At 37.3% G+C, this 15,626-nt stretch overlaps 1 protein-coding gene and 1 non-coding gene across 21 annotated transcripts in view; one reads left to right on the forward strand and one right to left on the reverse strand.

Moving 5' to 3' along the window:
* Nucleotides 1–15,626, forward strand: part of ST7L (suppression of tumorigenicity 7 like) — a 141,262-nt gene that overhangs the window by 20,751 nt on the left and 104,885 nt on the right. For all 20 annotated transcript variants that reach the window (XR_001823775.2, XR_001823773.2, XR_005199390.1 and 17 more), the window contains 2 exons: nucleotides 1,675–1,790; nucleotides 8,711–8,789. Coding sequence is in view for 17 of the 20 variants with exons in the window: in XM_037737031.1 (XP_037592959.1) it covers nucleotides 1,675–1,790; nucleotides 8,711–8,789 (195 nt within the window). In the remaining 3 variants the exon portion in view is untranslated. The remainder of the gene's footprint in view (nucleotides 1–1,674; nucleotides 1,791–8,710; nucleotides 8,790–15,626) is intronic.
* LOC119470509 lies at nucleotides 13,918–14,049 on the reverse strand. Its single transcript, XR_005199416.1, has one exon. It is a non-coding gene; the product is annotated as a small nucleolar RNA SNORA17 (small nucleolar RNA).

Here is a 15,626-nt window from a genome sequence, read left to right on the forward strand (position 1 = left end):
GGAGGTTGCGGTGAGCCGAGATCGCGCCATTGCACTCCAGCCTGGGAAAAATAAGGAAAACTAATTAAAAAAAAAAAAAAAAAAAAAGAAAGAAAGTAAAGGAATAAAAGAAAAGAATGCCTACTCCATTGGCAGAAAGCAAGTTTATTAAGAAAGCAAACAAATGAAAGAATGGCTACTCCATAAGCAGAGCCTACATCCAGCTAATGTGTGACGTTAAGAAAAAATTACCAGTGTCAGTGTATTCCTGTGCATGAATGCTAAATTTCAAAATTTGAAGATTCATTAGAAAATATCACTGAATGTAAATTATACAACAGTAGAGGGTACAATCAATATTGATTTCATATTGCCATTTCCTATTTTCACTACTGTGTCCATTTCCCTTCTGGTTTTTACTCTAAATGAGAAAACATCTTTTGAAACTTATGACCGAAGATACTTTGCTTATATGTTGAGCAGTGCTGTGTTTTACCTAGAAGTAAAATGGGGCATGTTATTTAACTTATTGAATAAAAAGCATTATGTTTCTACCATGTACAGGCACTGTGCAAAAATGATGGAGATTAAAAAAATGACTAAACAATAACTCCTGTGCTTAAAGACTTGATAATGTAAGACAGTGACATCCTGTGAAGTGAAAGCTAGGCTTTTATGAAAGATACCATTAGCCTGTATTAAGGGATACCTGTAAGAAACAAGTCCTTGAATCTCTTACTCTGTTTAATCAAAGTTTGAAGGTATTCTTCATTGTATTATACAGTATCCATTGCCTGAAGATCTTAAAATATATATATTTTATATATATACATATATATTTTTGAGACTGAGTCTCTCTCTGTCACCCAGGCTAGCATGCAGTGCAGTGGCTTGATCTTGGTTCACTGCATTCTCCTCCCCCCAGGTTCAAGCAATTCTTCTGCCTCAGTCTCCCAAGTAGCTGGGATTACAGGCAGCCCCTACTGTACCTGGCTAATTTTTGTATTTTCAGGAGAGACAGGGTTTCATCATATTGGCCAGGCTGGTCTTAAACTCTTGACCTCAAGTGATCCTTCTGCCTCGACCTCCTGAAGTGTCAGGGATTACAGGTGGTGAGCCACCATGCCCAGCCTAGGAGAAATTTCTTAGTATCAGAAATTCTTATGCTTCTTTTGAATGATGATTTTCTCTTAACATAAAAGTATTTCTTTTTGGTATACATTTCATATGTTAGCTCCAGTCTAGGCTCCATTTTGTGTACCAGTTCCCAATCCTTAAGTTTCTTTTAACTAAGCCTTTTTTTTTTTTTTTTTTTTTTTTTTTTTTTTTTTTTTAAGTTAAAAAATAGAGACCAGATCTCACTATATTGCTCAGACTGGTCTTGAGCTCTTCGCCTCAAGTGATCCTTCAGTTTTAGCCTCCCTAGTAGCTGGGATTATAGGTGCAAGCCACTGCACCCAGCCCAATTCAATTTTCAAAAGCAATTGTTTATTGAATATTATTTTTCTATTTAGTATTTGATGTTTTGTTACCATACTCTAAGTAGATTGTGAGGTTATGTTTTGTTTTACTGATTATAAGATTTTAAAACATCCAAATGTGTAGCAGTATATTTTTGAATTTGGGTAGTGTCTGTTACAGCAGTTAGATGCTTTCTCATGTCCAATTTAAATATTTTGTTGTGTTTTGGTAAAGATATACTTGGGTGACTGGTAAAGAGCCACTTACATACTATGACATGAACTTATCAGCTCAGGACCATCAGACCTTTTTCACCTGTGACACAGATTTTTTACGTCCTTCAGACACAGGTATGTGTCATATCTGTTCATATTATAAACAGTGATCATGAAATTTATTTTAAAAAAATTTTAAAGTTATTTATTATACAGCATTATTTGGCTTGGAGTTGTTTATATTATTGATAAAACTCAGATTAAATTAAATTATGATTGTAAGCTAGGCTGATACACTGCTTTTCCTTATTAAAGAATTTAAAATATTTCATACTTCTTTTATTACTTAAAAAACCTTTCAGATCTAATATGGCAACTACTTTTCCAGAAAACAGTGTACCCTGTTTCATTCTGGGAAATTTAACACCTGCAATTATACATCAAATAAAAGACTAGGACAATGTATAAACATTGGAGAATGGCATGTAAAGAAAACTGGAGTGTATTTTGTTTTAGTTACGAGTTAGAGATGCATATAAAGTGGTAGAAGATCATAGACGTTTCTGTGTTTAGTTTTCTCTAAGTGCTTATCTATAGAAGAGAGTATTGAGACTCTTAATTGTCTGGCTTAATGACAGGGCTCATTGATTGATTGATTGATTGATTGATGGTTTCACTCGGTCGTCCAGGCTGGAGTGCAGTGGTGCAGTCATAGCTCCCTGTACCCTCAAACTCATTACAAAACATTAGAATTATATCCATGAGCCACCATGCCCTAGGCTGGGATCTTTATCACAGTTTTTCTTCTACTTTGAATGCACTCACCCTCTTTATTTATCTGATGAGTTATTTATATATATATGTATGATGGGGTTTCACCACGATGGCCAGGCTGGTCTTGAACTCCTGACCTCAGGTGATCCACCCACCTTGGCCTCCCAAAGTGCCAGAATTACAAGCGTGAGCCACCGCGCCCGGCCCTGATGAGTTACTTTTATCCTTCATTATCCAAATTAAAAGCCACATTTCCTAGAAAGCCTTCTCTGGGATTCCTTGCCACAGAGTTCAGTACTTTGTTTTCTGCAATTCTATACTACTTAGTCCAAACCTCTATGAAGTAACTTCAGTTATTCAACCACAAACATTTACTTGTTAATGTTATCACATTGCTTTAATGTTTGTCTTTACTACTAGGGTATGAACTTTTGGAGAGCAGGGACTACATTCTCTTCATCTTTGAATTCCTATTATCCAGCACATTGCCTGGCATAATGTAGATATTGATATTTATTCTTTGATGAAAGTATAAATGAATGAATGGCCTAGGTGTCACAGATGTCTTAAGCAGTTTCACTAATAATAGCTAACACTTGTTTAGGCTTACTATGTGCCAGGCATTGTTTTTAATCTTCCCAGTCACTTTATGAGATACGTACTATCATCAGCCCTGTTTTAACAGTAACGAAACCAAAGCAAAGGGGGATCAAGTAATATGTCTTGAGTCACACAGCTAATAATGATAAAACTGTGTTTCAAACTCAAGATTGGCTGTTAACCACTACACTATTACTGCTGCTACCCACTATAAACTCACTGAAGGGTCTGAAAAATAGCCAGTTTCCTGCATTAAAATGAGTTAATAGTGATTTATCTTTGCTAGATTAAATGTGTTAAGAGTGGATGACAGGAGGAAAACCAAGGATCTTTGGTATGGTTACATAAAATGGTTTAATTGCAAATAAAGGAGAAAAAGAATAGACTTACGTTTATATACTTTAAGTTTATATTAATGGCAAAATGATAGGTGCTGGGGAAATAACAGCAGTACAATATCAGTATTGTATGGTAACTTTAAGGGTTGAGTGACTCTGGAAGTTAGGCCTCACCACCCTTTCTCTCACAGCCCCTCTTACAGAGTAACATTGAATTGCAAACATCAGCAGGCTTTTAAAATAACAATCATGGCTGTCTACTAAAGGTGTGGTATTGAAATACCACATTTTAATTTGAATAACTCCTAAAAGAATTTTGGAAAAGAATATGTCCCTTCACACCTTTTTAAGTCAACGTCATAAGGTTAAATAATCATAGATAATGTAATTTTTGACAAACTGCAAAATGCAGACATTTAAAAATAATAGTATACCCTATATTTCAATGTGTGTTATGAAATGAAATGATTTAATGCCCACCACATCCATTGAAAAAGACATGAATAGGCCAAGGGCAGTGCCTAATGCCTGTAATCCAAGCACTTTGGGAGGCCAAGGTGGGAGCATCCTGTGAGTCCAGGAGTTCAAGATCAGCCTGGGCAACATACTGAGACCCCATCTATACAAAAAAGTTTAAAAATTCACCAGGTGTGATGGGGCCACGCCTGTAAAATTAGCTGGGCATGGTAGCACATGCCTGTAACCCCAGCTACTTGGGAGGCTGAGGTGGGTGGATCTCTTGAGCCCAGAAGGTCAAGGCTGCAGTGAGCTCTGATGGTGCCACTGCACTGCAGCCTGAGCAGCAGAATGATAACCTGTATCTAAAAAAAAAACAACCAACCAACAAACAAAAAAAATACTTAAACAAATGCTATTTTTTTGTTTTTTGAGGCAGAGTTTCGCTCTGGTTGCTCAGGCTGGAGTGCAATGGTGTAATCTCGGCACACCGCAACCTCTTCCCTCCTGGGCTCAAGTGATTCTCCTGCCTCAGCCTCCTGAGTAGCTAGGGTTACATGGTATGCACCACCATGCCCGGCTAATTTTGTATTTTTAGTAGAGGGGGCGGTTTCTTCATGTTGGTCAGGCTGGTCTGGAACTCCTGACCTCAGGTGATCTGCCCGCTTCGGCCTCCCAAAGTTTTGGGATTATAGGTGTGAGCCACTGCGCTTGACTTACCAAATGCTCTTTAACAATGGTAAATTTTGTCTTTTTTCTTATTGAACACATCTGTTTTATACCCCTATGTAACTTTATTATTATTTTATGCTGTAGAGTCTTGTATCACACTTCCATCCTTTTCCCAATAAAACATTATAGTGTAACTTATTAAAATTTGAATTTCATTTGACTGTAAGATTCTAAGTGTTGTGATGTGCTTTAATTGTATTTCTGTCAAATCCTTAGAGCTACATATTTAGCTCTTTAAACTTTGGAAAGAGTTCTGTGTATTAATTATCTAATTGACTGGGTGAGTTCTCATTGTCAGTTCTATCAACCAAATCAGATTTACTTTCTGACAGAGAAGTCTGAGTTCATTTTTCAATTTATTTATTTTTTTTTCTGCTAACTAGAATAACCAGTTTACATTTTTCAATTTAAATAAACATATTAACATGCTTCACGATGACAACCATCTCTCTTCTGAATTCAGGCTCTAAGATAGAAAGATAGCTGTGTCTTGGAACTTTGCCTAGAACTTATCACTTGCCCAAAATAAGGCTTCACTGCCTTTATTACTCCTGGCTAATGCCTGCTTTGCCTTGATGTGAGGGGACCTTCCCTTAGGAGCAATCCATTCTTTGATAGTAAGGAGGGAGGGGTGCTAATGGAACTGTTAAAAATTGTTATCACTCCCTTCTCCATTCTGTAATATACTTGAATTCAGAGTATCTGGGGCCAGAATACTTTATTTCCAACGCCAAACTTTACTGTTAAATAAGTAAAAGGCAGGAATCCTATTATAGGATGCCTTAATTTACCCATGGCTGCCCCCAACCCAAACTTTGAATTGTCCCTTTGGCACCTGGAAATTTTTACAGTATAGGGCATTGCACCCTGTAAGATTCAGGATGGATAAGAAGTAAGCATTTTGTGTGTAAAATAGGAGAAAGAAAATGTCTTTGCAGGGAGCGGGTATGGGGATTGTGGGAAAGGGAAACGAGGGAAACATTATTGGTAGATCAGTTATAGAAAAGAGTGATAAAGTTGAGGCTTTAGAAGTTGATTTTCTTAAAAAATAAAAAAAAAAAAGTTGATTTTCTTAAAACCATGTATCCCATTTTGGTCCTTGCAAAGTTTCATCTACTTCTCTAGAGGTGTGTCTAACTGCAGCTAAAGGTTGAACTCAAGGAGGACAGAGCATATCTGTGAATGATCTTCAAAAATGGACTATTGATTCCATATTGATCTTTTCAGACCCTCACATGAAGGTCATGATTTATATCAGTAGTTTTATATTCAAAAATACAAATGTGTATATTTATGATGTGGCAAATTTTTCTTGACTTATTGTCATCAACTAATTAGTAGATTTTCTTCTTCTATTAATTATCTAGGACAGAGAACAAACATATCCACAAGGGCCCAGCAATGTTTTTTTTTATTTTTCTTCAACATTTAAAAATCAGGAGAATTTACATTAAAATCTGAATTTACACTTTTTGAAGGTTGAAAAATAGGGCAAAATTGAACCTGCATTTACACTTGGTAGTAATCAGATGGAACTGAGTTGTGGCTCTCCGCTTTAGACAGTGAATGTGCTTTCACTTTACTCATTTATGTTTAATGCCTGGCATTTGTAGGCATTTACATTTATGACCCCTGGCCTTATGATAACTGCTGATCTGTTTTGTTTTGTGCTTGTTAGCGTATTACAATATTATTTAACTTTAAAAATACATAAATTTTGTCTGGGCGCAGTGGCTCATGCCTGTAATCCCAGCACTTTGTAAGGCCAAGGCAGGCAGATCGCCTGAGGTTGGGGGTTTGAGACCAGCCTGACCAACATGGAGAAACCTTGTCTCTACTAAAAATACAAAAAATTAGCTGGGCATCGTGGCGGCTGCCTGTAATCCCAGCTACTTGGGAGGCTGAGATAGAAGAATCGCTTGAACCCGGGAGGCAGAGGTTGCAGTGAGCCGAGATGGCACCACTGCACTCCAGCCTGGATGACAGAGTGAGGCTCAGTCTCAAAAAAACAAAAACAAAAACACACAAAAATACGTAAATTTGAGTGAATTGCTCATTGCTTCTGTTAATTATATATTCAGCATATCAAGAGTTCTTAAAGAGAACAGTTGAATACCAAATCAGCATTTTGTTTTAAATTACTCCTAAGCCTTACTTTAGAAAAAAATACATATTTTTTCCTGTCAACTTTATTTCTTCTTTTCCCTTAGCCTTAGCACTGCTTTGGTTGTAAAGAGTATTCTTGAAAAGCCCATAGGGCATTTGAAAACAAAAGAATAAGATAAAATATTTAAAGGAGAAATTTTAAAAAACACAAATGAAAATGAGATAAGTTTCAGATGTTAAATTAGCAAAGATTGATTATATTGTGTTAAGGTGTTAAATTAGCAAAGATTGATCATACTGTGTTACCCTGGCTGAAAAAGTGTAAGTTAATACAGTCTTACTGCAAGGAGTTTGGGGAGTATGTATCCATAATCTTTTTTTTTCTCCTGTTTCCCCAAACTTGTTACATAGCCAGAATCTTTTAAAAGATACATTTTTTTTAGCCAGCTGTTCTACTTTTAGAAAGGAAATATTTGATTAGATATGAAAAGATACATAGTGAAAGATTGTTATCACAGTGTTTTTATATTAGCCAAAAATTTAGTATAACTTAATTGTCCATCAAAAGGGAATTGGTTAAATAAATTAGGACATGTATTTAATATACTAGAGTACCAAATAACAATTTAAAATGTTATTAAAGATTCAGTGTCAAAATTTGACTTGTAAATATCATATAACTCATAGAAGATAGTCTGTAATCAAAAATTACAAGTCTAATATTATGCATTATTTTAATGTAATATTTAGTGTTGCAGCAGAATAATGTTCTTTACCTGGCCAGGATCAGATGGGTGCTGACTTGCATCTATTTGTCAAGTTCAGGAAGCATTAGGTGTCAGCTAGCTGGTGACATGTTTCATATGAGAAATGTATTTTTGTTACACAAGTGGAATACATTGTCTCCTTTTCTAAGCCAAGACTAATGTTTTGTTTCCAAAGGAAAATTCAAACATTTTTCACATTATTCTTCCTGGACAGCTGTAGGTTTTATTCCAAAAGCAACACTCATAGGTTCTCTATTTTTCTTATCAAACTTGAAATGGGCCAGATAATCTTCTGAGTCTACTTTATTTGTTTGTTGATTTAATTAAAGAAAACTTTACTTACTGTGAAGTCTTCATTTTGGCACAGTAAATCGTAGCAAAATTAATATTCCAAAGAACTCCTAACTTAGGCCTTTGTTGAATCCTGATAGAGGCTGTCATTTTCAAGAGGTACTATATTCCAAATTAATTTCTCTTTTTTTTTTTTTTTTTTTTTTTTTTTTTTGAGTCAAAGTCTTATTCTTGTCACCCAGGCTGGAGTGCAATGGTGTGATCTTGGCTCACTGCAACCTCCCCCTCCCGGGTTGAAGCGATTCTCCTGCCTCAGCCTACTGAGTAGCTGGATTACAGGCGCCTGCCACCATGCCTGGCTAATTTTTGTATTTTTAGTAGAGACAGGGCTTTTCCATGTTGGTCAGGCTGGTCTTGAACTCTCAACCTCAGATGATCTGCCCACCTCAGCCTCCCAAAGGGCTAGGATTACAGGCATGAGCCACTGTGCCTGGCCTTTTTTGCCCTTTTTACACAAAATGCAAGTCCATACATTCTTCCTAGAGTAAATCAATCATTAGGCAAAGACTTTGTTTTTAAATTTTTGTATATTTTTGTTTTTAGCAGCTCCATAGAACCTTTTCAGAGTGATAAAAGTAGAACTGTAATATTTTATATTGACTATAATGTGATGTCACTTAAACTCCGTGTTAACCTGCATTTAGATATATAAATATTCATGTATAATGATGATATAATTAACTTGTTTAAGTACCCTGTATATTCAAATAAATCTGAGAAAGAATATATTTGTTTATATTTTATGTGAAGCTTCCAAATTTAATGTAAATTTCTCATATGGCTAATGTGAGCTAATAAACCAGTTTCTTGTTTTGTGTGTTTAAGAATATATTATTTAAAGCTTTGTTTACTCCATTAGCTTATTCTTCATACATTTTGCAGATTATTTGTTTACCATCTCATCTACTTTTTGAAATATTTTTTTCTACAGTTATGCAGAAGGCATGGAGGGAAAGAAATCCTCCAGCTCGAATCAAAGCAGCCTATCAAGCTTTAGAATTAAACAATGAGTAAGTTTGAAATTTATGAAAAATAAATTTATTTTGAAGGAAACCAAGACAAACGATTTTTTTGAGACACAGTGTCACTCTGTCAACAGACTGGAGTGCAGTGGTGTGATCTTGGCTCACTGCAACCTCCGCCTCCCAGGTTCAAGGTTTTCTCTTGCCTCAGCCTCTTGAGTAGCTGGGACTACAGGCACGTGCCACCACACCCAGCTAATGTTTGTCTTTTTAGTAGAGACGGGGTTTCACCATATTGGCCAGGATGGTCTTGATCTCCTGACCTCATGAGATCAGGAGATCAGCCTGATCACAGCCTCCCAAAGTGCTGGGATTACAGGCATGAGCCACTGCATCTGGCCAAGTAAATGATTTTTATGTCTCCTTTTGTCTGTTCCTACGACACTTGGAGCCATTAGTGGTCCCATTTCCCTTTTGCATGTTATGGATATTTAATAAAATTTTCAGCGTTTGCCAACATCTGTGTTTGCTTCTGAAATTGTAAATCTATATATGCTTTTGAATAGAAATTATGCTAGAAATACTTTTCAAAGTGGGGAATGCTCGTGGAGAATGGTGATAATACTTTATAGTTAAAAGGGTACTAAAATAATAATGTACTTATGCCACCTGTTGTAATTTTTTCATTTAAGTCATTAAAGCATTCATTCAATCTTGAGTATTTTAGTTGTTAGTGGACTTGAAGGCATGAGAAGGGGATTAAAAATAAGTAAAACATAGCTGTGTCAAGTTTATTTTTTTCATACTAGCAGCATTTTTTACAGTTCTTTGTATGAACTTTATATTTTGAAAAGGCAGAATGTGAAATCATAAGGCAAGTTAATATTTACAAGGAACAGATCAATAAACACTAACCTAATGCAGACTGAATAAATGCCAAGAGTGAAAATATGGTTCCAGTTGGGATTTATCAAGGAATGCTTCCTGAATAGTGTAAATTTAGAGTTGTTCCCTGAACCTTCTCTCCCCAGTATATATATTATCGTCATTTTTTGTTTATTTGTTTGTTTTATTTTGTTTTGAGATGAAGTTTTGCTCTTGTTGCCCAGGCTGGAGTGCGGTGGCACAATCTTGGCTCACTGTAACCTCTGCCTCCCAGGTTCAAGCGATTCTCCTGCCTCAGCCTCCCAGATTGCTGGGATTACAGGCGCCTGCCACTACACCTGGCTAATTTTTTGCATTTTTAGTAGAGACAGGGTTTTATCATGTTGGCCAGGCTGGTCGTGAACTTCTGACCTCAGGTGATCCACCCACCTTGGCCTCCCAAAGTGCAGGGATTACATGTATGAGCCACCACACCTTGGCCTAGTATATATGTTATCTTTATTAAGAAGAATTTCCCGGCCGGGCGTGGTGGCTCAAGCCTGTAATCCCAGCACTTTGGGAGGCTGAGGCGGGTGGATCACAAGGTCAAGAGATCGAGACCATCCTGGTCAACATGGTGAAACCCCGTCTCTACTAAAAATACAAAAAATTAGCTGGGCATGGTGGTGCGTGCCTGTAATCCCAGCTACTCAGGAGGCTGAGGCAGGAGAATTGCCTGAACCCAGGAGGCGGAGGTTGCGGTGAGCCGAGATCGCGCCATTGCACTCTAGCCTGGGTAACAAGAGTGAAATTCCGTCTCAAAAAAAAAAAAAAAGAAGACTTTCCCAAGGTGGAGCAAAAATGTCAGAGTAAAGAACTCCAAAATAGTAAACTGGCAGAAACTGTCAGCATCAACTTTGTTAAAACTCTGGAAACTAATCAGAAGTTTACAGTAACCTAGTGAATGCTTACTCAAGGGAAAAAACACCCGAATCTCTCTAAGAAAGCTTTGCAGTATTTTATTTACCCTTGCCCCATTCCTTACTCCCTAGCTCAGTGACAGTCTTGAAGACAATAGTGTACATGCCAGGTATAGGTTTCTAGTACCAGAGGATGTGGAATGGACCTTATTTTCAAAGAACTGTGGTTGTTTGTTTTGCCCTGTCTGGTGGCTCCCTGAAGGACTAGCTCAAAGGGCTTGCTTTATTTCAACTTACTGAAAGAAGAGTTTTCAATTTCAGAACTCTCGCAAAACTGACATAACTACACTTGGGTCATTTGCTGAAAACATTTAAAGACAAATACATCAGCTACTGCTGCCTGGGGCAAGTGATAACAGGAAGGACAAGCAACAGACGAACCAGAAAGCTTGTGAGCGAAGGCTGGGGAATGAGACACTTTTAGAAATAAAGTCTTTGAAAAGCTCCCACATATTTCTGGGAATCTAAAGACCCTACACACAGCCAGAGCTGGGCACATGCTCAGAAGAGACTTGAGAAAGTCCTAAACTCTCGAGTCTGGCTAACCTTCATGTTCTGCACAAGTAGGAGGTGAAGGCTAAGGCAGAGTTGTAAACTGTTAGGCTGAATGTTGAAGGTATGCCCTAGCACCCACACAGAGCCCATTTGCAAATACTTTTGCCGTTTGTATTTTGTTTGGTTTTGATCTCAGGCGTTTAAGGAAATCTCTATCTAATCATCAAATGACCACGAGGCTAAAATAGCACAGATGACACTGGTCATACATGACAAATAATACAGATTTTATAAAATTGGTTCAGAAAAGTCACTAAACAACTGCAAAAGTAGCAACAACAAACCCTAGGAAGTAGAGAATATTATATTTCTAGAGTTGCTAAAATAAAATATTTAGAATTTCCCATTTTCAACAAAAAATTACAAGGCATGCAAAGAAACCAGAAAACATGGCCCATACATAGGAAAGAAAAGAAATTAGGCTGGGTGTGGTGGCTTATACCTGTAGTCCCAACACTTTGGGAGGCCAAGGCAGAAGGATTGCTTGAGCTCAGGAGTTTGAGACCAGCCTGGGAAACATAAAGAGACCCTGTCTCTAAAAAGAAAAGAAATTAATAGAAAAGAGTGCCCCTGTGAAGCCTAGACTTTGGACTTAATAAACAAAAAGTTTAAATCAACTATTTTAAATGTGCTCCAGGAGGTAAAGGAAACCATGATAATGATCTCTCACCATTAGAGAATATTAGTAAAGAGGAAGAAATAATAAAAAGGACCCAAATAGAAATTTCAGAATTAAAAAGCTTAACTAAAATGAAAAATATACCATAGGTGTTCAGCAGCAAGCAGGTTTGAGCAGACAGAAGCAAGAACCAGTGAATTTCATTTAAGTCAATTGAGATTACCCAATTCAAGGAGCAGGAAAAAATTAAGGAATAAAGAAATATGACCTAAGAGAACTGTAGGATGCTATCAAGCATACCAATCTATGCATTATAGGAGTTCCAAAAAAGAGAGAGAGAAAAGGGCAGAAAGAATATTTGAAGAAATAATAGCTGAAAACAAAATAATAGCACACCAATTACAGCAGCATATTAAAAAATGTTACACACCTTGAGCAAGTAGCATTTATTCCTGGAGGCAAGAATGGTTAAACATTTGAAAATCAGTAAATGTAGCACACCATATAAACAGAATGAAGCAAGAAACCACATGATTATCTCAACTGATGTAGAAAAAGCATTTGACACAATTCCCAATCTTGATAAATAAATGGAAATCAATTAATGTAATATTCCCCGTTAATAGACCAAAGGACAAGAGCTACATGATCATCTCAGTTGATGAAAAAAAGATCTGACAATATCCAACACCATTTTATGATGAAAATATTTAAAACTAGGAATGGAAGGAAATTTCACAAGAACATCTGAAAAATTCATTCTAAATACATGCTTACTGATGAAAGAATGAAAGGTTTCCCTCCACAGTCAGGAAGAAGGCAGGACGTCTGTACTTGCACTTCCATGTTACATGGTGTACTGGAGGTTCTAGTCAGTGCAGTTAGGCAAGACAAATTTTTACATGGCATTTAAATTGGAAAGGAAAAAGTAAAACTATCTTCAAACACAGACGGCATGATTTTATTTGTAGAAAACCTTAATCCACAAAAAAAGAAAAAAAAACCTAGAGCTAATGAAAGAGTTGACAAAATTGTAAGAAACAAAATCAACATATGAAAATCAGTTGGATATCTATATCCTAGCTATGAAACAATGAAAAGGAAATTAAGAAAACAATTCCATTTACAAAGGCACCAGAAAGATTTAAATACTTAGGAATAAATTTAACCAAGGAGGTGCAAGACTTGGATGCTAAAAACTATAAAGCATAAATTACATAAATAAATGAAAAGATACCTTATGTTCATGGAGTGGAAGACATTGTTAGAATAGCAGTACTCCCTAAATTGATTGACAGATTCAGTGCAATCCCTATAAAAATTTTAATTACTATTTCTGCAGAAACGGACAAGGTGACCCTATAATTCATATAGAACTGCAAGAGGCCCTCAATACCAAAACAATCTTGAAATAGAAGCACAGCATTGGAAGACTCACACTACCTGATTTTAGAACTTATGCTAAGCTACTGTAGTTAAATCATAAGGATAGACACCTAGATCAATGGATTTAAATTGAGATTCCAGAAATTAACCCATATGTCTATGGTCAGTTGATTTTTTTTTTTTTGAGATGGAGTTTTGCCCTTTTTACCATACAGCCATACAATCATTTTTAAAAAGTATGTTTTTTTTTTTTTTTCTCACTTCATCCTGTATTTTAAAATAAATGTTTTCTTCATATAGATTTTTTTCCCCCTTGGGAGAAAAAAACAAAAACAAGATAATTCAAATACAGTAAAAACAAATAATAATTATTCAGGATCTTAGGTTCTGGGCAGTTCAAAAACAGCCAAACAGTTCTTTTTTTCCACCGGAATACCACAATGGCAGAACTTAAGAATCGTGATACTAAAATGGAGGGACGGTCCCAGCAGCTGCCCCTGGCTGGCTGGAACACACAGCACCACCCAGGCAGAGGCGGTGGGCGTCCTGATGCCAGCCTGCCCATCCCTCTATTCCAACCAGCCTCCTGGCACAGGGCTGGGCCCACATCCTGCCCTCTGCACCTTGATCTGGGCTGGGGCCGGCTGGCCTGGTCGCCCTGGCCATTGCTCATGCTGGAAATCCATCACAGGCTAAGTCACCTCCTTCAAGGCCAGGCCTCTCTCTCACAGATGCCAGTGAAGGAAAACAGATGCCCAGTCCACAAATCAGGATTGTTAGACTATGAAACATTCAAACGTTCACAGGGCAGAACGCTGAGCATAGACATAATCTCTCTAATCTCTGCCACCTAATGACACATATGTGACACAGCAGCCACATCTGCAATGCCTCTAGGGGCATCAAAAGAAAGTGTTTTTATTACATTTCACTTGGTTTTTGGAATGGCAGTCAGGAACCCTAGTGTTTTTGTTTTCTGTTTTTGTTTAGACACAGGGTTTTGCTCTGTTGCCCAGGCTGGAGTGCAGTGGTAAGATGATAGCTTTATTGTAACCTCAAACTCCTAGGCTTAAGCAGTCCTCTTGCTTTAGCCTCTGAAGTAGCTAGGACTACAGGTGCACATCACTACACCCAGTTAATTTTTAAACCTTTATTTTTCTTTTTGTAGAGGAAGGGTCTCATTTTGTTGCCCAGGCTAGTCTCGAACTACTGGCCTCAAGTGATTCTCCTGCCTTGGCCTCCCAAAGTGCTAAGATTTCAGGCATGAGCCGCTGTGCCTAGGCAGGAAGGCCAGTGTTTAAAGCAGTAGTGTATCTAACGCTTCACAGGGATCTTGTGTAATCAAATGGAGAAATCTTTGTTGATGAGTAAAATTATTATGTACTATGGGGTCTTCCTATTTGAAGGATGATGAAATGGTATGATTTGCATTTTCCATATCTGAAGAACATTTTTTGTCTCCACTTAATGATTTCTACCTGTTATCACTTTTGTTTAATGCTTAGTTTTCTATGTTTATCAAGAATTTCTCTCCTCTTGCTTAGATAAGCACTAATTATTAGAAATACAATGCAAGCCACATATGTAACTTTACATTTTCTAGTATCCACATTTAAAAAGTGAAAAGAAATAGGTGAAATTAATCTGTATAATGTTTTATTTAGCTGTATTCAAAATATTGAAATACTTGATTTATTTATTTTTTTTAAATTTTTTGAGATGGAGTCTCATTCTGTCGCCAGGCTGGAGTGCAGTTGTGCGATCTCGGCTCACTGCAGCCTCTACCTCTTGGGTTCAAGGGATTCTCCTGCCTCAGCCTCCTGAGTAGCTGGGACTACAGGTGCACCGCCACACCCAGCTAATTTTTGTATTTTTAGTAGAGATGGGGTTTCACCATGTTGGCCAGGATGGTCTTGATCTCCTGACCTCATGATCCACCCACCTGGGCCTCCCAAAGGGCTGGAATTGCAAGCGTGAGCCACCACGCCCGGCCTAAAATATTTTAATATATAGACAATACTTTTCTAAAATCTATTAATGAGGAACTTTACATTCTTCTAAGTCTTCAAAATTCATTGTGTGTTTTTATACTTGCATCACATCTCAATTCCAACTCGTCATATTTCAAGTTCTCAATAACCACATGTGGCTAATGCCTAAAACACTGGACAGTGCAGGCTTAGATAATTACAACTAGGACGTTGTCTCTAGAAGAGATGGGTTTGTTACTTCTGGGAGTGGAATAACGTTTTATTTCTCTTTGTGGCCCCAAAACAAGAATTTGTTTATTAGCCAACTGTTGACTTAAAAGATACAAAGGGCTGAGCACGGTGGCTCATGCCTGTAATCCCACCTACTCAGGAGGCTGAGGCAGGAGAATCGCTTGAACCCAGGAGGCAGAGGTTGCAGTGAGCCGAGATTGCGACATTGCACTCCAGTCTGGGCAACAGAGTGAGACTCCACCTCAAAAAATAAAAATAA

The sequence above is a fragment of the Cebus imitator genome, unplaced genomic scaffold, assembly GCF_001604975.1.
Source record: "Cebus imitator isolate Cc_AM_T3 unplaced genomic scaffold, Cebus_imitator-1.0 Scaffold32, whole genome shotgun sequence".
NCBI classification, from domain to species: Eukaryota; Metazoa; Chordata; class Mammalia; order Primates; family Cebidae; genus Cebus; species Cebus imitator.